Source organism: Musa acuminata, chromosome BXJ2-11 (genome assembly GCF_036884655.1).
Source record: "Musa acuminata AAA Group cultivar baxijiao chromosome BXJ2-11, Cavendish_Baxijiao_AAA, whole genome shotgun sequence".
Lineage (NCBI taxonomy): Eukaryota > Viridiplantae > Streptophyta > Magnoliopsida > Zingiberales > Musaceae > Musa > Musa acuminata.
The window spans coordinates 30,292,483-30,313,839 of NC_088348.1; the positions used below are offsets into that span (position 1 = coordinate 30,292,483).

The 21,357-nt window shown below is 43.5% G+C and overlaps 4 protein-coding genes across 4 annotated transcripts; 1 reads left to right on the forward strand and 3 right to left on the reverse strand.

The window, feature by feature from the left end:
• Window positions 1-261: 261 nt before the first annotated feature.
• Window positions 262-2,497, reverse strand: LOC135627431 (uncharacterized). The gene is made up of 4 exons (XM_065133533.1): window positions 2,363-2,497; window positions 1,823-2,084; window positions 1,058-1,125; window positions 262-599 (listed from the first exon to the last, which is right to left on the reverse strand). The coding sequence occupies exons 1-4, from the start codon at window positions 2,495-2,497 to the stop codon at window positions 384-386; spliced, it is 681 nt and encodes a 226-aa protein (XP_064989605.1). The 3' UTR covers window positions 262-383.
• A 4,023-nt stretch (window positions 2,498-6,520) lies between these two features.
• Window positions 6,521-8,412, reverse strand: LOC103972048 (beta-carotene 3-hydroxylase 2, chloroplastic). The gene is made up of 6 exons (XM_009386240.3): window positions 7,784-8,412; window positions 7,616-7,675; window positions 7,309-7,515; window positions 7,070-7,195; window positions 6,916-6,972; window positions 6,521-6,795 (listed from the first exon to the last, which is right to left on the reverse strand). The coding sequence occupies exons 1-6, from the start codon at window positions 8,201-8,203 to the stop codon at window positions 6,703-6,705; spliced, it is 963 nt and encodes a 320-aa protein (XP_009384515.2). The 5' UTR covers window positions 8,204-8,412; the 3' UTR covers window positions 6,521-6,702.
• A 2,621-nt stretch (window positions 8,413-11,033) lies between these two features.
• LOC135627311 (heavy metal-associated isoprenylated plant protein 39-like) lies at window positions 11,034-12,186 on the forward strand. Its single transcript, XM_065133358.1, has 3 exons — window positions 11,034-11,210; window positions 11,457-11,532; window positions 11,615-12,186. The coding sequence occupies exons 1-3, from the start codon at window positions 11,205-11,207 to the stop codon at window positions 11,872-11,874; spliced, it is 342 nt and encodes a 113-aa protein (XP_064989430.1). The 5' UTR covers window positions 11,034-11,204; the 3' UTR covers window positions 11,875-12,186.
• Window positions 12,187-16,510: 4,324 nt separating this feature from the next.
• On the reverse strand, window positions 16,511-20,353 carry LOC135627430 (probable inactive leucine-rich repeat receptor kinase XIAO). The gene has a single exon (XM_065133532.1). The coding sequence runs from the start codon at window positions 20,088-20,090 to the stop codon at window positions 16,611-16,613; it is 3,480 nt and encodes a 1,159-aa protein (XP_064989604.1). The 5' UTR covers window positions 20,091-20,353; the 3' UTR covers window positions 16,511-16,610.
• Between the last annotated feature and the right edge of the window lie 1,004 nt (window positions 20,354-21,357).

Genomic DNA, 21,357 nt, shown 5'->3' on the forward strand with positions numbered 1-21,357 from the left:
GTGATTGACTGACATGTACAAAAGACTATCAACAAAAGCCCATCAATTGTATCAAAGCATTTTTTGCACGACAACTATGTAAAATGTGAGTATTACATCAATCCAATTTGGTAGTGGTGTAAACATATTTGAGTATTACACTTCATATTCGTTCTTTGTAATTACAAGTTCTCGAACAAAAGAATAACTCGATAACGACTCTTTTTATCTACTCTGATGTTAAAATCACCACTCGATAATTATTCAAAAATAAATATTTGATATAAAACAATGCTCAAAATAATCTGTTCTTGCTGCATAGGCAATTGGCATCCTCGTACATACAGATACAATACTTGTACGGCCATATCAGCCTGCTTTAGTTCTGAGTCCTGCTGGAACTGCTATGAAGATTTTGGAGGGTCGGCGGTCTCATCTGGAATCTGTGAAGTGCTACAAAAGGAAATCATGTGTTTTAACCTTGAAGTCATATCATGAGGGCTGCCTTGATTCCGATTGCTTTGCGATTTTGGTTTCCTCGGAGAATTTGAGGCTCGTCCAGCGATAAATCTTGATGCCACTTTGATGGCACTTCCAATTTCTGCTTTTGCTTGCCTCAGCTGCAAATGTAGCAACATATTAGCAGTCATATGTAGGTAAATGCTGAATTCACTTTGGAACACAGTATTGTAGAACTGGCACGCTCAATACGAACTCGGAAGTATGAACTTAGAAGCTTATAAGATCATCAAAATTCTACAGTTGAAAGAAATTATCCATAAAACACCAAGTCTGCATTGAGTGTGGTGAATTTAGTTAGTATCATTTGGCAATATCTCTCGAGTGCTGCCTTTGTTTGCTCATTTTGTCATTTAGATATACAACCGAGGTTTCCCTCAACATTCTGATCGAAACATTTGAACTCTTCAGAGAGAACCGATACCTTTGACTAATTTTAGAGAACTTAAAGATAAGAACTTTCAGTATTAGCTTAAAAACTTAAAGATAAAAAGACTTAACGACCGAATTGTAGATGCTAAGAACACACATAAGAAGGAAAAAGTTAGTAGTTACTTACACGAGATGCTGTACTTTGTGTGATTCCCATGGCACTGTTGCCGGTATTGGCAAATCGATTGATCCATCCTGCAAACATGAAAACCATGAGAGTGTGTCGCAATTCCACTGAACACAAACGAAAAAACACAAGTGAACAAATTTCAGATTATTTTTGTCTCTAAAATAAAATATCTTCAATCAGCATTTACAACAACAACAAAAAAAAAATCAGAGACTTCAGATAGTCGAATTTTTAACAAGAAATCCACTTGCACAACATTTCAGAGATTGCGATCACTATGTGAATCATCTAGTCAATCAAACTAAGTATAGAATTGCATTTGTAACTAGAGAATAAAATGGCAGAACCAAGGAAGTGAAGAACTACTCTAAACTTCAAATGTCAGGGGCAATGTTGGTTAACATATATCACAGGTCAGATTCCAATTCAATCCAAAAATCTTGGACCTTTTCTTTATTATGGATCAAACTCAATATATGTCACCCGATTCCTCTTTTTCAATCTCTTCTCACATGAATAAAGTGTTAGGGAAGTTATTGGAGAGGCGATAAGTCATCAGTTTGTGAGTAAACATGAACATAAAAGACAGAAAAAGAATTCTCTACAGTTATTTACACAACCTTTTGATTCCAAGGTGAAACATCTCATCATGCAGAGGAAAACTTCAAACACTCATAACATCTGGTTGAAACATGAACAAGGTTCAACCCCAATGGATGAAAAGAATTTGCAAGATGGATTGATTCCAGAAACATCACTTGCCTGGTAGCTTCCGGACACCAAGCTTCTCACAGAAGGCATCAGAAAAATGATTGCAGTTCTTGGACAGAGGATCATATGAATCTCCAGTCCAGGCTCGGATAAGTTCTCTCAGAATCTTATTTACCTCAGACTGGGAGCAGTGTGTTTCTCCTAAAACAATACTTTGACGATAGGTGTAACACTGATTTTGACCAGGTGAACAATGGAAAACTCCACTCCCTCGTTCCCGATACCCGAATGACCATTCGTGAGCTCCATAAACCTGTCAAAACATAGAAATCATGATAAACAAACAAGCAAATAAAATATAACTATCAAACTCAATATATGTCATCTTTTCAATCTTCTTTTACACATGATTAATCTCTAGCATTCTTCTCTTGTTCATGTGTGGCTCAATCGTCTCCTCTTTTTTGTTTGTACTCACTTATTTTTATCATCAGAACTCGGTCGTAACTCATAAAGCTCTAAAATCGAAGTTGGAAGAAAGGAAGAAAAGGGGGAGGGAGAGGGAGTGGGGAAGAGCGCGAGAAGGAAAACCTGGATGGCGCTGTGGAAGATGCCGCCGAGGCCGATGCAATCCTTGAAGATGCAGTTGATCCGGGTAACGGTGTTGTTCGTCTTCGCCGACGGGCTGTTCGTCACGTCGTACACGTGCGCCACCACCGCCTGCATCCTTGCTCTCGTCTCCTCTCCTTTTCCCGGCCACAATCTCTCCTGTCCCTCTCTCTCTCTCTCTTCTTTCTTAAACAACCTGCGCACTAACGACGGCATTCGGACGCGAAAACATTCCATAGAACGAGCCCCTCCTCCTCCTCTTCCTTCTCCTCCTCCTCCTAATGCTGCTCCTCCTAATTCAACTCCTTACCTTCCCGGTTTCTTCTTTTCCTTTTTAATCACTCTCAATGGTTATAATAATAATTATAATAATTATAATTATTATTATTATTATTATAAAATAGAAAGAAAAAGAAAAAGGTGAATAATAAAAATAAGGAAGAATATGGTACGTAAGTTGTCTATGGATTCAGCTCCCTAACCCAAACTTGTGATGGAAATGTTGTTTTTATGACGGTATGGGGGTGATGAACTATTCTATCACTAAAAAGTCTTAGTGACAAAGTAATTAAGTTTATCGCTAATGCTTGATTAGATAAAAAAAAGAGTTATGGTAATCTAGTAATAAACTAATCTATCGTTAAAAATTTAGATAAAAAAGAGCGTTGGTAAATCGGTGATGGATTATTCTAACAATAATAATTTTACCGATAATTTGTTAATTATTAGTAGTTTTAAAATTATTCTAAAATTTTTAGTAATTTTAAGGTGAAAAATACAATAGATCGATATTTGAAACTTCGCATTGCAATATTTATTTTGTCAAAACATCAATATTAGAATTGATTGTTCGTATAATCATAAAGTCTGTCTTATTTTAAAAAAAATTACTAAAAATGGAATTACAAATAAAAAAATTATTTTTATGTTTTTATTCTTATAAATTCTCTTATCCATCATGTTCTATATTATTATAGTAGTTTTAGCAATAATAACAATTGATATGATCATCATTTTTTATCAATTAGGATTCCAATCAATACATAGAGTATCTAAAATAACAAGACATCTATCGAGAATCATATACTAATAGAATATATAAAATTTTTATTTGCGGATGTATATTTACTTAACTATCAAATAAGTTATATTAGACAAATCCTAATTGTAGTTTTGTTAGCAAGCAGAATATAAGACAAGTATCCTTTACCCTCGAAATAGAGTGGAGAAGGGACATGAGAAACAAATATTTTTTGTTTTTAAAAAAAATTATCCCGTGTTCAAGTTTTGAATACTCAATAATTCTTTAAATATAATAATACTTGAAACATAGGTCAAGTCGAATCAATTTCAATAAGTCAAATTAATTATTAAATTTGATCTTATTATATTAGTTTCAGAAATAGGGTCTTGAGATAAAATATTAGGAGTCTCAAGAGTCTCTACTTTGTTAGCGAAGACATTTTTTTTCCAACTTTGGTTATAACACTTGGTCTCAAGCAAAGGGTCTCTACTATTGATAAAGGTATCGAGATCATAATTTTTCTTTTCCAACTAGAAATCTAGCTCGAGTCATCTTTTCCTATTGATGCTTTTTTTTTTTGGCTTCACCCAATCAGTGGACTGAGATTATGTAGATCATCATTCTTTTTCTTCCACAAATGACAGGATTAGCATCAACATGTAATTAGCTACTTATCAATAACTAATGTTCTTCGATTAAAATAAATTTCAAGTACCATAGGGAACTCTAGGTTTGTCATCTGCCCCAACTTAATGCTACAACTCCTGCTTAGACATTGTAATTACTTCCTTATAAGGTTAATATAATTCAACCTAAGCTGTCTCTATTTCACTCTTAAGGCATACTCTACTAGCAAGACGAGCCTACCATACAACTAGAAGAAATGGATAGATAACTTGATAATACGATAGCAAAATCTTAATAAGAGAAAGAGCTCAACCAAGTGGTGCTTTAGAATCAGCCTTCTTTCGCTCATTAGATTCAAGAGGAACATATATCCTCTAATTTCTATCTACCAAGTATGAAGAGTTTCATTAAAAGTTCTAACCACTCAAAGCATATTGTTATATTCATGATGTAAATGACCTTATACACCATCTTTTACACCCTTACGTGTTAGAGTTTTCTATGAGAAAAGCCAGAGACAGTCTCTCCTTTCTCTCCTACATTGATATAGAAAATACTTTAAGCTCCACTTCGTCGATAATTGACACTTAAAAGAAGTCTATAGCTACATTGTTGATCATTCAATAAGGTGAGGATAATTCGATAAGGTAAGGATAAGTATGATTATGTTATGAAGTTAAACAATGAGAATTAGTAAATAGTTAATTTATACTTATCCATGATAATTCACATATTTATCAATGACTTAAGATTATCATGATTTCTTTTGTTGTTTAGTCAAGAAGCCCACAACGATGATTTCAAACTATTCTAAAGGATAAATCAATATATATTAATTGAAGTCGTTATATTGGAGAAAAAGAATGATAGCATTAAGAAGCAACGTAGAGATAAATAACTTATATAACTTTAACATTTGTAACTTTCTAATGTTGAGTTATGAAGGGTAATGTGTGACAAAGATCGTAATATCTTTTGAATTAAAAAGATATATATACCCCCGCTTACTTGAGACGACAATGGTTCAATCCTTTTAAGTTGTTGTTTGTTTCCTCAAGTTAATCACATTTTCAAATTGATCACTCTTCAAGTTGGTCACATTATCGGGATGATCATACCATTATGTAAGTCACCTTTGAAATAATCATATCGTCAAATGATCACCTCTTTAAGAGGACTATTTTAACTTAATCATATTTTCAATACATCTTCAACTCGATATCATTTTTCAATCATTCTCAAGATAACTCGCACCATATATCTTCCTTTTAATCTAGTATAATTAGGCTCACTCTCTTAATATCTTTTTTTGTTGAATTAATCCGATCAGGCCAATCTCCTCTTCAATCATTCTCTAAGTCCGATCATTCTTCTCACCAATCGTCTAACCTTAGGTTAAGCGTTGTCTTCCTTAATCACTCGACCATAATAGGATGAACTCGTCTCATCCAAACAACATATATATATATATATATATATATATATATATATATATATATAATATTTTTGAAATATAATTTTATCAAATACTATTTATGTCAATACATATTTAAAATACAACTTTCATTTATCGTTTACTAAAGTGGGACTATACATTCACTCAAACCTCTTTCTCAAAATACATGTTTAAAATATAAATATATTTTCAAAAATTGCAATCATCCTTTTTATTTTGTATTGCATTGATTATATATTTATCGATTATATGAAGTAATTAGTCTTAAAATCTACTGCATCAAAATTTAGGAATATATCTAAATTGTTCCATTATTCCCATGACATCTTCCTCTTTTATTTTCTTTCCATAATTTTTTTTACAAGCAATATATTGAGTTATTTTAATTTTGTTTCTTTTTTAAAATAATGAGTGATGAAAATAAGATCTTACCATCAACAATCAAGGACTTAACAATCAAGCTAGTTGACATTCTCAAGATTTATCGAACTATATCTCGAATTATCAACCCTAAATAATAAAAAAAATATTTTAGGATGATAATTACACATTATATATATCCGAAAATAATTATATATTTTTTGCTTTTAATCTAGCATATATATATATATATATATATATATATATATATATATATATATATATATATATATATATATATATATATATATATATATATATATATATATATGTATATATGTGTGTGTGTGTGTGTGTGTGTGTGCAAAATTTTAAAATTCAATTCTAATATTCTTAATTTAATTATACCCATAGATTATGGATATTATATAGTTTTAGTATTTTAAATTTAGCAACCAATAATCATGATAGCAGTAATTAATCTAATTGGATGGATTATGGGATATGTTGGTTTTCCATCATCATAGTACTATTTCTTATGGACGGACACACGACATGATTTCATGTCAACCGCTACGCCACGTACGTAAATTGACCAAAGTCAATTACTTGTCTACCTATATATTAATTTCCACGTGGATGCCGCCGAAGACCTCTGTGCTCAATTTAGGAGTTCTTTATACCACACGCGGGCACATGCGCTTCTTTTCATATTCATAGAAAGATGATTACACGGTAAATAATTATGCATCATGTCTCTCCATTGTACATTTCTACGTCAAAAATACGTACGTCTCTCTGCACATCAAACTCGAGATTTGCTGTGTTCCTCAGATTGCAAGCGTCAACAACTTTTTAGCTGCTAAGGTTGGTGGAGTTGTCGGAAAGCTTGGCCCTCCTGCTGATCTCCTTCTCCAGCTCCTCCAAGCCGCCCACTTCCTCCAGTTCCTGCGTTCACAGCGGCACGTACACATTAGATGTTTCTGGGATCGGGAGCGTCATTGTTCTTCCACTGTTTTGTCTTTGTGCTCCGATGTTTGCAACCAACGAGTGGAGCCACGGCCTCACCTTGGGTCCCAAGAAGAGCCCATACGGCACCCCGTCGAACTTGTCCATGTGGTGAATCTGCCAGCAGCCACACAAAAAGAAGTGAACGAGATTAGACTATCCCGCGTTGGTGTCGTCGTCGATGTGCGACGTCAACAGAAACGGACGGCGGTACCTTGTGGGCGGCGGCCACCCGGCGGAAGTAGGGGACGTTGGCGATGGGGCCCACGGGGAACCTGCGGTGGACCAGCCCGTCGTGGACGAACATGTAGGCCATCCCGAACAGCGTGATCCCGAGGCCCTGCAGGTTTTGGCCACGCGGAGCTCGTGTCAGCCGGAGATGGTGAAGGAAATGGGAGGAGACGAGACCGGGAGAACCCGGGAGAGGAGGGGAGGGGATGAAGAGAGGCTTACGGCGCCGAAGCAGAGGCCGGGGAGGAGGCCGCGGTTGAGGAAGCCGTAGGCCATGAGGGAGATGGCGGGGACGGCGTTGATGATGGCGAAGACGTCGTTGAGCTCGAAGGGGCCGTCGCGCGGCCGGTGGTGAGACTCGTGCATGTTCCATAACGATGCGTGCCACAGCGCCCGGTGCGCCCACCTCGCCCAGAACTCCATCCCCACCTAAACCCACCCACCCACAACAAAATCGAATCTGGGTCTTCGATAAGCCGTCGGATCGAAGCGACAAGAGAGAAGAAATAGGACAGAAAGGAGGGCTTACCGCCGCGCCGACAGAGAGAGCGAACGTCCCGAACATCTCCGTCACCGGAACCTCTCCTCCCTGCCGCGCAGATTAGTTCCTCTGTTACTAGTCGTAAAGAAAAAAAGAAATCTTTCCCTAAATCAAGTCGAATAAAGAACGCGCACGATGTGAGGCAGAGCGACCGACCTCCATTTGCCAGGAGAAACGGTAATAGACGGCGGCGACCGCCGTGGAGGTGATGCCGAGGCTGGACAACACCGCCGCGATCAGATACGCCCGTCGCTCCGACCGCTTCCTCGCGGTCCTCTCCGCCGTGCGCCGCTCCGACGAGGCCCGCAGCGCGTCTGATCTCTCCGTCTCCTCCCCTTGGGGATCAACTTCCGTCGACGTATACCGGCTATTCTTCTCCGCGTCCTTGCCCACCTCCTTCAGCACGAAGCAGACCGCGGTGGCTCGCCGCCGCCACAGTCGAAGCGCGGAAGCCCTGCCGGGGGAAGACCCGAAGAGGAGAAAGCAGTCGCCCGCCGCTTTTAGAGGAAGGGACGGCTCCCTGGGGAAGCAGCACGAGATTAGGCTGGTAGCAGCAGCGGAGATCCCGGCCGCCATGGGCTATTGTTTGGCCTCCCCAATACAGAGGTCGGTCGTTTGGTGTTGGCAATTGCCTAACCAATGAATGCCGGTAAAAGAAATCACCCAACAGAAAGAAGAAACGAGAGAGACGGAGAGAGGAGTCGGTCGGTGGATTCAACGAGTGGCCATGGGAACGAGAGAGAGTGTGTGGTGAGAACGAAGACGCAGCGCTGCGCCCGTCGGGCTCTTAGGGTAGTGTGCTTGACCAAAACGTCACCGACTTGGCTTGATATTTTCGGAGATGTCACTTCCACACGTTTCGACTCTCTTAGAATTACTCCCACACGTTTGAACTCTCTTTGGTACGGTCGTTAGGGGGTGTTTAAATTAAACCAAAAAAATTAAATCAAATCGGAATGATTAAACCAAAAAAATTAATGATTCAATATTAAAAACTATGAATTATTTTAATTTGATTAATTAAATGATTGGGATTTACAATTTTGTTGTTGTTGTTATACTTGAAGGTTTACGTAATAATGCATAACAATGTCTCACCCTCTCCTTTTTGCACCTCTATCTTAGCTTGGGGTGCGGTCGGTGAATATGACAGTCTATTTATAGATCTAAACTATAAAGTCATAACCCTAATTAAATTAGGACTCAAACTACTAATTTAATTTCAATCAAATTTAAATTACAATCTCTAATATACTCTCTTAATTTTAATAATTTTTTTTAAACTCCAAGTAATCTTTGCATATGCTAAAATGTTCTCCGAGGTTTTATAAAAATATCTATAAATTGGTCGTAATAATCCATCTCCATCATCTTATTCTTTACTTATATTATAGGAAGTGGTATCTTACATAAATATACTTATTTCTACTATAATTAATTAGATATTTGAATAATTTTAAAATCGAATATTCATATTAAAAAAATGTTTAATATATTTTTCTGGATTGTTTCATACCATAAAATCGCTTTAGATACTAAAAAGATAACATAATCAGATATCATCTTCCATATTTAATTTTCTTTAGGATCTATAAAATTATAAAGATTCATATATAATTTTTTATCCATCCTAATTGTCTTCTAATTCTCTTATAAGTTATATGAGATGTTGATAATTTTCTAAAGATGATGGGTTTGAAGAATCTCTAGGGATGATAGAAAAAATAGAAGATAAGAAAAATTATTGAATAAGCTTTATCGAAGATAAGAAGCTTTAGCTTTACTACATTAACATGCCCTCTCATATTCATACAGATTAGGAGGAAAGATATTATCTTCTATCATGCCCCCGTAAAATGGTGCTCCTGTCAAGGATACCAATTTTGGATCGATGCAAAGAATGACTTATGAGTAAGAGACTTCGTGAGTCGCTGGTCGAAGGCAAGAGCAAAGTTTTACTTTTCTCAATGGCATTGGTCGCTGGCTGAAGACAAGAGCGAAGCTTCGCTTTTCTCATTACTATGATACCATGATAAAAAGAATAGAAAATAAGAATAATTATTGAAGAAGCTTTATCAAACCTTTGATCCTATTTATACATATAAGAAGCTTTAGCTTTACTATCCCTCTCGTATTTATACAGATTAGGAGGAAAGATTTCCTCGTATAGTTGGAAAAATCTTATCTTTTATCAGGGGAAGGAGATCCTTGTGATGTATCGAGCTCCTCAACTATTTGTTCATCTGTATATTCATTATTTGTATCTCTTTGATCAATCGTAATAAATTTACTTGCATCCAAAATCCATTTAAAAGCTTTTTTCTTTAGTAAAAATAATATCTTTACTAATTATAATTTTCTCAATGATGAGATTATAAAGCTTGTAAGCCTTTGAATTGTCACTGTAGCTTAAAAATATACAGGTTTCTATCTTATCACCCAAAAACTCTAAGATGAGACACATCAAATTTATAATCACTCCATGCTTCTTGAGGTGGTGTTATGTTTATACTTTTTTGAGAGAGATAAATTTAAAATATACACAAAAATTTCTTAGATAGTAATTTGATTTTCAATATACTTTTAACCATATTCATTAGTGCTTGTAGGGAGCGATGAATAGGACATAATTTAGTGAATTAGAAGCGCACTTGGAACAACAACTTGAAGTGATGATCTTGAAGGCACGGTCATATTGGAACAATATGATCATCTTGAAGGATGTGTGGTCCTCAAGGCATAGGCATGATCGTTTTGGAATGATGGGACACTCTTAAAGATTTGATGGTCTTGAAGGTGCGATCTATCTTAGAAAGGTAAGGCCAACTCAAAGACACATCAATCTCGAGGGAACGACCAACAAGCACGCCTCTTTTGAGGTGATGTCCTCTTGAGGTTACACGACCTAACTCGATGAAGTGCCCAACATGGTGTGAGCATTTGCATTAAGAGCATGACTTAACTCGAAGGCGCCGCCAAACATGACAAAGCAATCAACTTAGAGAACGACCAACTTGACAAAGCAGCCAACACAGAGGGTGGTCGTCTTTTAAGGGCGCGACCGAAATAGAGGCGTGAGACCATCTTGGACGTGCGTTCGACTGTTGGTGTGGCCAACTTAGCGTCACAGTGGTTGTGGAGATATGGTGATGTCGTGAAGAACAATAGCTCAACCTCATGTGCAATTGGCCATTGTGATCACCTACGAAGAGACGCAAGTACTAACTCGATAAGATAGAAGATGTCAAGATATATTATTTGTCTTTCCTTTGAGTCGATGATTGTGATAGAAAATAAAAATTATTGTGATAAAATTATGGAAAGATACCACGAAAAGGTGTACAAAAATCATAGGTTCCATCGAATGGGGAATTCATGAAGACGATTAAAGTACATGACACTGAATGCAGCCTTTCAAGTGGTGTATCTTGATATCTATAATTTCGAAAGGGATTCATCGTATCGTATGGAGAGAGGGGAGAAAAATTATATCGAGTGAGGGCCTCGTTTCTCTCCATCATCGAAGTCTCATCGATCTCTTCCTCTCTTTTTCCTCCTTTATCAGCTCCTTCGAGAAATGAATGTGAGATTTAGATTTGGGTTGTTGGATTCTCGATTTCCTTTACTGGACAAATGATGATTCTTGTAGCTACGTTGTGTTCTTTTTTTTTTCTCTTCTCTGCTTAGCTTCATCTTTCGATCAACTTGATTTCTTTGTTACTCTCAAACTTGAGCTCCAGCCATATGCTGATGATTTGCGCATCTCGGAACTCTAATATGGACTCGAAAGTTGTCGTCTTATTTCTCATGATGTGTGCTTAACTTGCAGAAGACTGTGTTCAAATTGGACCTGCACGATGACAAGGCCAAAGGAAAGGCCATGAAGGATGTCTGTGGCTTTGAAGGTATTCATCCTCCTTCCTTTTTCCTTTTCTTCCTTTTACCGCATGATGATTGGGTTCTTTCCCTGCGCATCGCGTGGACCAGAGATCGATTTCATTGGGATGGACATGAAAGAGAAAAAGATGACGGTGATCGGATCCGTCAATCCTCTGAAGGTTTTGATCAAACTCAGAAAATTCTGGCCCGCCGATATAGTTTCCCTGGGGCCGGTGAAGGCGGAGGAGGCCAAGAAGGAAGAGACGAACGAGCCTCAACAACAAATGGGAGCAGCGTCAGTCAACCCGTACGCAGCCTACAATCTGGAGAGGATAGAAGAGAATCCAAATCCTTGTGCCATCATGTAATCATTAGACGGCAACAGGAGAAGATTCCATGGCAATTGATGTCCTGAAGAATCCTTGACATGAAGTTAGCATAGGGTTGAGAAGAGTGACAGCGAGTGAAACAAGAATGCATTGCTTGCAAGTTTCACCATGAGAAGTGCGTCGGCCGTGGAAAGATATCCTGCGACATCTCCAACATGAGCATTTACAAAGGACTGTACTCTCAACGAATCAAACCTTAAGTGCTTGCCATCAAAATCTAAAAATACCATGGATCGATGCGATAAGATGATCTCGAATCTACTCTACGTTGATGCTTCCTTTGTGTGTGGTTCCCGAGAAACTTCATTTAATCCACAAGATGAACCAAACTTCCACTCCATGTTTACTAAGAACATGGCCATTGTCGAGCAAGTTGGCCCTATTGGCCTGTTCAATACTGCTCCACAGACCGTCGCCCATAAATTTGCTGTCACTGATTCCCTTTGTGATCTCATGGTCAACCACGTAGCAGTACAAATCCAAACTGCAGCTATAGTCCGGAAGACGACATGCAGATTATACTAGCAGCAGTTGTGTGACGGGTTTTAAAAGGAGTGCAGTCGACTTCTTAGACTTTGGTGTCGCGGAAAAGTCTTCCACCTGTCCCACCGGGCCAAATCCCTCTTCCCAGGTAACAACTTGGAAGAATGATTGCTGCAGAAGTAGGGGTCGATGCTTCTGGTGTAGTCGTCTTCTGACCTCGTTGCATTTAGGAGGAAGAAGGCCAAAGATGAGCGCCGTGTGTGCACGTTGTTTCTCCCCTATTTGCTAACCTCATTTCAACTCTCTCTCTCTCTCTCTCTCTCTCTCTCTCTCTCTCTCTCTCTCTCTCTCTCCTTTCACCTTTGTTGTTGTGATCGATCATTTCCGTCGAGGGTAGTGAGACTTCCTGTCATTGCTTTCCCATGGCAGATGAACCTGCTAAAGGTGGGTCTATTCAATCAATCGGTCACTAAAGAAAGGCACTACCGAAATGAGCGTCTTTTTCCCTCCAGTCTCTGGTTTTATTTCATTGATATAATAATTAATATATTTTAATCTAACATCAGAATCACTTAATATATTAATCATAAAATTAATAAAAATTTTATATTTAAAAGATAATTTTGATACGTGATATAATCTTCTAATTATCTTTTGATAGACCCTTTTAGCTATATAATCATAAAACTTATAATAGTTTCAGGGAAAGGATATAACTTTTTAGTTACTACCATCGATTATGATCATAGGATGTTAGTAAGATCAATTTTTTATGATTATTTTTTTTGGCATTACAGTTTAATCTTACATCGACATGAAAGAAACGACACAGTAGCAACGATCTCTTGGTGAGATAAACCAAACAAAATTGAATGGGTAATCCGATCCGCATAGTTTTGTATGCTTTGCCATTACTCCGACAAGAACGAGAGGAAACGAAGCATGCATGCGAGGACGGAGAAGCTTTGTGCACTCTTGATCATCTCTCTGGGTCCAGGTCCGGCGGTGGCGCCGTCCGGGGCACGGCAGGCGCAGTCCAGAGCAGCTCAAGGCACGTGCAGACGCCGGAGGCGAAGATGGAGAGCCAGACGAAGACGGGCGTGCCGAGCAGGACCAGGCCGACGGGTACCATCCACAGCTGCTCGTTGGACCGGTGGAAGGAGAGAGCCCACCACGCCAACAGCGCGCCGCCGCAGACGCCGACGAGCAGAAGGCAGCAGTTGGCGGCCAGAGCCACACGGAACCTGGCGGCCTCTCCGCTCGAGGGGGTGTCGCTGGGCTGGAGGGCTTTTGCCTCCTGCACCGGCTGGCTTGCCGTCGCCGCTTTGGTTTGACTCGGGGAGGCGGACGCCATGGGACCGAACAGATCACGCCCGGAGGCTTGTGCGGTTTATGCGGGGGCGGCGGAGACGGGTGGTGGAGTGGCAACGCAGCGACGCTGCCAACTATGGTATTTGGGGGAGTAATCGACTCGACGGTGTTCGCGTGGGAATACTATATGGATGTCTATATCTTGATTTGCTGATGTCGCTGCTATCAACCACCACCTCTTCATCCTTGTGTTGCGGATTCCAAGCTGACCTACCAAGTGATAAGCAACCAACTTGGAATGAGACCAATCGAAGCTGACCAATTTCTATACACTCTATTGGGTTTAGTCACTTCCTCAAACTTATTATACGTAATAATAATAATAATAATAATAATGTTCTTCTGGTCATTTTGATATTGTCAATTTGGATTCCAATGGCCAAATCTTTAGTTTCAATCCTGTTCGAACAATTTCAGGCCCCTTTTTACCCAATCCAATGAAAGCCAACCTCATCAATGACAAACAAGAACCAATCGCATAAAGACGAGCTACAAAAGCAACACTTGATCAGTCGCAGGTAGGCTCTCAAATCCCTCAGCTACTTCCTGCATGATTAGTGACTAAAGACGTGATCATCGTGTCGCTTGTTGCTTATCTTGTTCCGAAGGTCAATAGCCATGGTAAAACTAGATAATACGAAAATAACGATACGATTGACGTACCTTGACGCTACATAATCGACACCTCGATACTACGTGATGACACATTGACACTACATATACAACAACATCATCATCAAAATTATCATATATTTTCTTGATTTGACCCAACACACAATTCAGCAATAATGAAAAATACATAATCATCCATGAAATCAATGTGTATATTCAGCAATAATGATCATGAAACTGTGTGTGTGTGTGTTTTTGTGCATTCAGACTCTAAAATCTTGACATTCAACCAACTATATTCTCGGAGCCAATATTCTAATCAATTAATTATGAGTCAGCGTCATAATCGAATGATGAAATTTTGACTTAACACTATAATTCTATTTGTTTTCATTAAGAGTACTAATTTGACTGTAAATAACGTCAGAATCATATTATCCCAAACATAAGTTTAAATATTACAGTAAGATGAAATAGTATAGAACATAAGCGGCATAGTAATTCATTGCAATGAAGCCTTTGCTGGTAGAAAAGGAACTCACTCACGATTAATGACAATGTTCCGACGCCTGAAGAAGCCATTGTCAGCTTCTTCATTCAGAACCTACTCTGTGACCCATTTCACCACTCTAAATGCGACAGACATTCCATATTTGTTTTCCTGGATCCATCAATTCATTCTGTGGTACAATCACATAGTAGATCAAATCAATCAAAGAACATTGTTGATTGGTTAATTTTAACATTTTTCTGATGCTGATGGATCAATGATTTCCTGTGTTTGATACAGCAGGAATAACAAGTACAAAAAAAACTGCAACATCTTATGCATTCATAAACAAATAGCTCGGCCCATTCCAGAGTAAAAACCCTACGAAATCTCACTAGCAAAATTTACCTGAGACAGCCATCCACTGTGTTGATGCTTAACATGTTAAGAGAAGGGGCTATTTGCAGAGACATAACCACTGAGGGATCACATGCCGTGTTGGAGGTGCATGTTGTACTTGCACTGTGACAAAAGAAAATGCCTTGATTTAAATCAAAATATGATTGGTCTTTTTCCTTTCCATTTGCCTAAATCATTAGCATGTCTTCTCAATAATCTTCTGCAGATGTGCTGTAATTTCCTTTTAGCGACCGATAAGATGCTCTTCCTAATTCATATCGTTGCAGTGGCAGATGTCATTTGTTCGTTTCTGTCACATGGGGTGTGTTCAATGGCGCTGCTGCGTCAGGTGCGTTGGCACGGCAGCGCAGTACTCTGCTCCCTGCGTCGTCTACTGCATGTAGCCGAATTCCACTGCATTTACTTCTCCTTAAGCATCGTTGGATTGCACGGGCGATCAGATCTTGCAATTAAATCCGATTTGACGTGACTTGGGAGCACAGATCTTTTCCTCAGGTGATGCCTATCGATTTCGTTGCTGGTGTTCGGTCATGTCACTGCGACCCAAGTAAAATTATCGAGACATTGACCGCGAAGTCTGAGATATTAGTATATGAATGTGATGCACTGAGGAATCTTTAAGAGTTGACGACCGATTAGAATCATACTATGCAAGTTTCTGAATCTAATTTAAATGGATGATAGAGATTTTACGGAGCAAACGGTCGTCTGCGTCCCCATCAGGCCGAGCCATTCGTGCCGCGCCAAATTCCCTGACCATTGTTTATTCTGGGTGGCCCAACCAGGTCCTGCTTCGGTGTCCGGGAAACCGTATCCCGAACGCGGCGGTGACAACATTAACGGGGAACGCAACATAAGAAGGCGAGAAAGCGTTTTATCTCCTTTTCACCCGTTTCCCGATGAAAGTGAAACGAAACAGACAAACCTCAATCGTCGGATCGGAGGAGGGGCACCAAGCACGAAGCGTCGGGCCGTCCAAATGGAATCCAACGATGCCAAACGGGTCCGGTCATTGCAGAGGAGAAGTCAGTACTTACTGACCACCCGCCCCCACTTCTCGAGGTTTAAGAGGAACACTAGACGACAACAGCGCCAAGATTCCCATTCCCAACGGCTACGTCGTCGACGTGGGTGGTTCCTTCTTTCTCTCTCATTCTTTGGCGGGAGTGAACCGCGACGACGAAGTCGATGTCGCCCACCGGCGGGAAGCCAAACCGGAGACGAGCAGTAACAAACGAATGAGGAAACATTTTGAATTTAGAAAAAAGAAAACGGAAAAAAAATGATACATGCAATGCAAAGAAAATAACAAAAAGGAATTTAGAAGGAAAAAAGGAAATCAGGCGGGAGAGGGCTGGGAGGTGGGATCGGCGGAGGAAGGGAGGTCGGGCCCGACGCGGCAGCCCTCGAGCATGAAGACGATGTCGGTCATGGACGGGCGGTCGAGGGGGTCGGGTGCGGTGCAGAGAAGCCCTACCTTCACCCCCAGCAGGAACTCCTCCCACTCCGACGACTCCGGGTCCAGCTCCAGGAGGCCCGGCTCCAGCAGCTCCGCCACCTGCCCCCGCTGCAGTTGCCGCTTCACCCACTTCACGATGTCCTCATCCTCCCCCGCGAACGTCCCCGGCCGCCGCCCCGTCAGCAGCTCCAGTAGCACGATCCCGAAGCTGTACACGTCCCCCTCCCGCGTCGCCTGCCCAGCCGCTGCCGCGTCCGGCGCCACGTACCCTAGCGACCCCACGGCTGGAGCCGCCGCCGACGTTGACGCTGCGGCAGCGGCCGCCGCTGCTCCTGCCGTCACCACAATTGGCTCCAGTCCGAAGTCCGAGAGGTGGGGCTCGAAGTCCGCGTCGAAGAGGACGTTCTGCGGCTTGACGTCCCCGTGAACGACGCCGGAGCCGTGGAGGAACGCCAGGCCGCGGGCTACGCCGAGGGCGATGAGGTGCCGCATGGGCCAATTGAGGACGTGGCCGTCCTGTTGAGACGCCTCCTGGAGGAGGGTGGCAAGATTGCCGTTGGGCATGTAGTCGTAGACCAGCAGTCGAACATCTGGCGGGGGACCGGCGTAGTAACCGCGGAGAACCGTCAGGTTCCGGTGCTTCACCTTCCCCAGTGACTCCGCCTCCTTGCGGAACGCTCCCTCCTCGATCACGATGGCCCCGTCCGCGGACGTTGACGGCAGGCGGAGGATGGACAGCACGGTGCCATCGTTATAACACGCTTTGAATACCAGCCCGTGGCGGCCGCGGCTGAGCACGTTCTCCTCGTCGAACTGCCGTGTCGCCTCCACCGTCTCGGCGTAGGTGATTCTATTGTTGAACATTACCAGCTTCGGACCGCCGTTGTTCTCTCCGCTCCCTCCGCTCGATCCGCTGGCTCTTCCGGAGCTCCGTTTTTTCACGCCGGCTCGGCTCTCCAGGAACCGCCTGCGCCAGCGAAACAGGCTGAAAGCAAAGCAGCAACAAAAGAGAACCAGAATGCAGGCCGCGGCCACCGCGAGGCCGATCACCAGGATGATATAACTCTTCTTGCGCCTCCGGCACTCTGTCTGCAACGGCTGGCCGCAGAGGTCCGGGTTCCCAGCAAATGCCGATGGATCACGGAAGCGGGAGCTCAGCAAGCCTGGAATCTCTCCTCTCAGGCTATTATCCGACACATTGAGGTACACCAGTCCGGAGATACGGGCAAGCGCCGAGGGAACGGATCCGGAGAGGTCATTGTCAGAGAGGTTTAGTGCCTGCAGCTTCGAAAGATTGGAAAGCGATTCTGGAATATCGCCGGAGAGATGGTTGCCGTCCAATTTGAGCGTCACCAAAGAGGTGCAGTTAGAGATATCCGGCGGGATATCTCCAGAGAGATTGTTCTGGCCGAGGTCGAGCTCCACGAGAGCAGAAAGCCGGGCGAGGTCCTCTGGAATGGGGCCGGACAAGTGGTTGTAGCGGAGCTGGAGAACAGTGAGGTTGGAGCAGTTGGCCAAGTCCGCGGGGATTTCGCCGGTGATGTTATTGTAGGATAACGAGAGAACTCTGAGGTACTGGAGGTAGCCGTAGGTCGCTGGGATTGGGCCGGAGAAGGAGTTGGCGGAGAGGTTGAGGACATGCAAGCTCCATAGGCTGCTGAAACCCTCAGGAACCTGGCCGGAGAATGCGTTGTCCGCAAGAGAGATCACCTGAAGGCTTGGCAACCCGAACAGCTCCGCAGGGAGATCGCCGGAAAGGTTCCTCTGGCCGCTGAGGTCCAGTGACTTCAGATTCAGCAACCTGCCGATTCCCGCCGGAATGACGCCGGTGTGGCTATTCTTGCTCAGGTTTAGCGTCTGCAGCCCAGCGAGGTCTCCGATGGTGGAAGGAATCTCACCGGAGATATCATTGCCGGCGAGGTCCAACGTTGTGAGGTTGCTTAACTTCATCAGTTCATCCGGGATCGCGCCGGAAATTTTGTTCCCGTAGAGCGAAATTGTTTGCAGCTCGGACAAGTTGCCAAGATTCGCGGGAATAACACCGGAGAAGAGGTTGCCGCCGAGATAGAGATCCCTCAGCAGGCTGAGGCTCCCAAAAGCGGCTGGTATCCGACCATAGAATTGATTCTCCTCGAGATCAAGAACCTGGAGGGCGCTGCACCGACCTATCTCCCCCGGGACCGGCCCGGCCATGGAATTCCGTCCAAGGCGAAGCTCTTGAAGGGATGCGAGACGATCGATCTCGGGCGGCAGTGAGCCGCTGATGGTATTCCCAGAGAGGTCCAAGACGGTGAGCCCCGTGGCATTGGTGAACCATGCCGGGAAATCGCCAGTGAGGCGGTTCTCCTTGAGGTCCAGGACCTCGAGAGCGGTGGAGGCGTGCTGGCCCTGTGGTGGCAAAGCCAGCCCGGCGAACTCGTTGTACCCGAGCTGCACGATGCGGAGGGAGGAGCTCCCGGCGGCTGAGGTGTTGTAGAAGATAGATGCGGGGACGTCGCCAGAAAGACGGTTGCGCGCGAGAGCGAGCACCTGGAGCTTGGGCATCTCGGCGATGGCAGCCGGGACGATCCCTTGGAGGCCGTTTCCCTGGATGCTAAGGTGGACGAGGGATGTGCAGTTGGCGAGGATGGCGGGGAGGGTGCCCTCGAGAAGGTTGCCGTCGAGCCAGAGAAAGGCGAGCGCAGGAAGGCGGCCGAGGTCCCCTGGGATGGTACCACGGAGTCGGTTGAAGGAGAGGTCGAGAAACTGGAGACGGGGGGCGACGACGGAGAGATTGGCGGGGACGGGGCCGGAGAAGGCGTTGGCGGAGAGGTCGAGGTAGCGGGTGCCTGGGGGGAGTGCGGCGGGAACGGGGCCGGTGAGGAGGTTGCCGGCCAGGTTGAGGACCTGGAGAGCAGATAGGTTGGCGAGGAGAGCGGGCGGGAGGGGACCGGAGAGGGCATTAGACTGGAGGAAGAGGGAGCGAAGACAGCCGAGGGTGGCGAGGGCCGAGGGAAGGGGGCCCGAGAGGAGGTTGGAGCGGAGGCTGAGCCGCTTCAGGAGGCGGAGGTCGGAAATGCGGGCGGAGATGGGACCTGCGAGGCGGAGGCGGGGGAGGCGGAGCTCGACAACGCGGGGGGCGTCGGTTGCGCAGGCGACGCCTCGCCAGTCACAGGGGGCGGAGGGGGAGGCAGGGTCCCACCCGGAGAGGGCGCCGAGGGGATCCCGAAGGGCGAGGCGGAAGGCTGTGAGGGCATCGATCTCCGCCTGTGTCTCCAAGGTGCGGTTCACGTGGGTCTGCGGCGGGGTGGCAGCGGAGACGAGTAGGGCATCCAACAAGAGCAGCAGTAGGGAGAGGGAGAAAGCGGAGGCAGACGGCATTGCGGAACAACAGCCAACGTAGAGAGACTGCTCCCAGATGCAGAGTTAATTGGAGGTCGAGATGGGGAAGGCGAGTGGCGAACAAGTACGTTACAGGAACATAATAGGGAGTGACGAGTGCAGTAAGTGGTGGTGGGAGCTCCCCTTTGTTCGGCTGCTGCTGTTGCTGGGTTGGCAGAGAGAGGATGTGGAAGAAGAGCCTTCAGACAGAGAAGAAGGAATAGAGAGAGAGAGAGAGAGAGGGTGTCTTTTTTGGACTTCTTTCCCTCGCTCTCGACCTCTTTCGATGCCTTCGGACAACGAGGCAAATATGGTCGAGAAGGCTTAATTATGCCAAAGGATGGTGAAATTATCCGTTAGTAGTCGGTGACGGGACCACCATTAGCGTCAATGACTGCAAACGTTGGCCACTTGAGTTGGAAGCAAGCCTGAAGCGGAAGTAGGACCGGCACCTGTGGAAAGCAGGAGCAGCATCGTCTTTTCCTTACTGGTTGCATTGATATAACTTTTTTCCTGCATCATTCTTTTTCTCTTGATCTTTAGAATACAGAGAACCTTTAATCTCCAATGCAGCTGCTCATCTTACTATTGAAGAATGGATCTATTTGATAGGGAATGCTGACATCAGCCTTGACATATCTACTGGCCTGCCAACTCATTGTCACCACCTAGATACTGACGTGGATAAGGAAATACCCGCATCCCCTTTGCTAGGGGTAGACGGTAGGGTAACAACCTTTTGCTCATCATGATTTTGGAGAAGTCGTTACACGTCGATCATCGGGTGCAGTAACTCATCAGTGACAAAGTCTATCTACTCCTTTCTCGATCGGTTGACATAGTTGTCAATGCTAATAAATGATGCCTTTGCAGCATAGAGAATCGTATTATGCAGTCGTCCACATAAATGAGCTCCAAAATAACATATGAGCTCGTCCCCTCGACTATCTAAGTTGAAAAGTCAATTCTATGAAGAGAGGATGAGACATAGAATTTCTATTATTTCTATTCCATTCATACTAACTTTATTATCAGAAGAATCAGGTCGAAAAATCTCTCCCGATGTTGATCTCTTGTGTAAGGTCCTAACGAAGCAAAGACTTATCTCAGGTCATCCCCGAAACTCCGAGGAGTTCAGAGCTTACCTCGATCCGACTTGAATGTACCTCGAACGCACCAGATTTGATCACGAAATCAAATCGTACCGATTTACGGAGTCGAGGCAACAACACTATTAAGGATGCAAACCGTGGTCGACCGAACACCA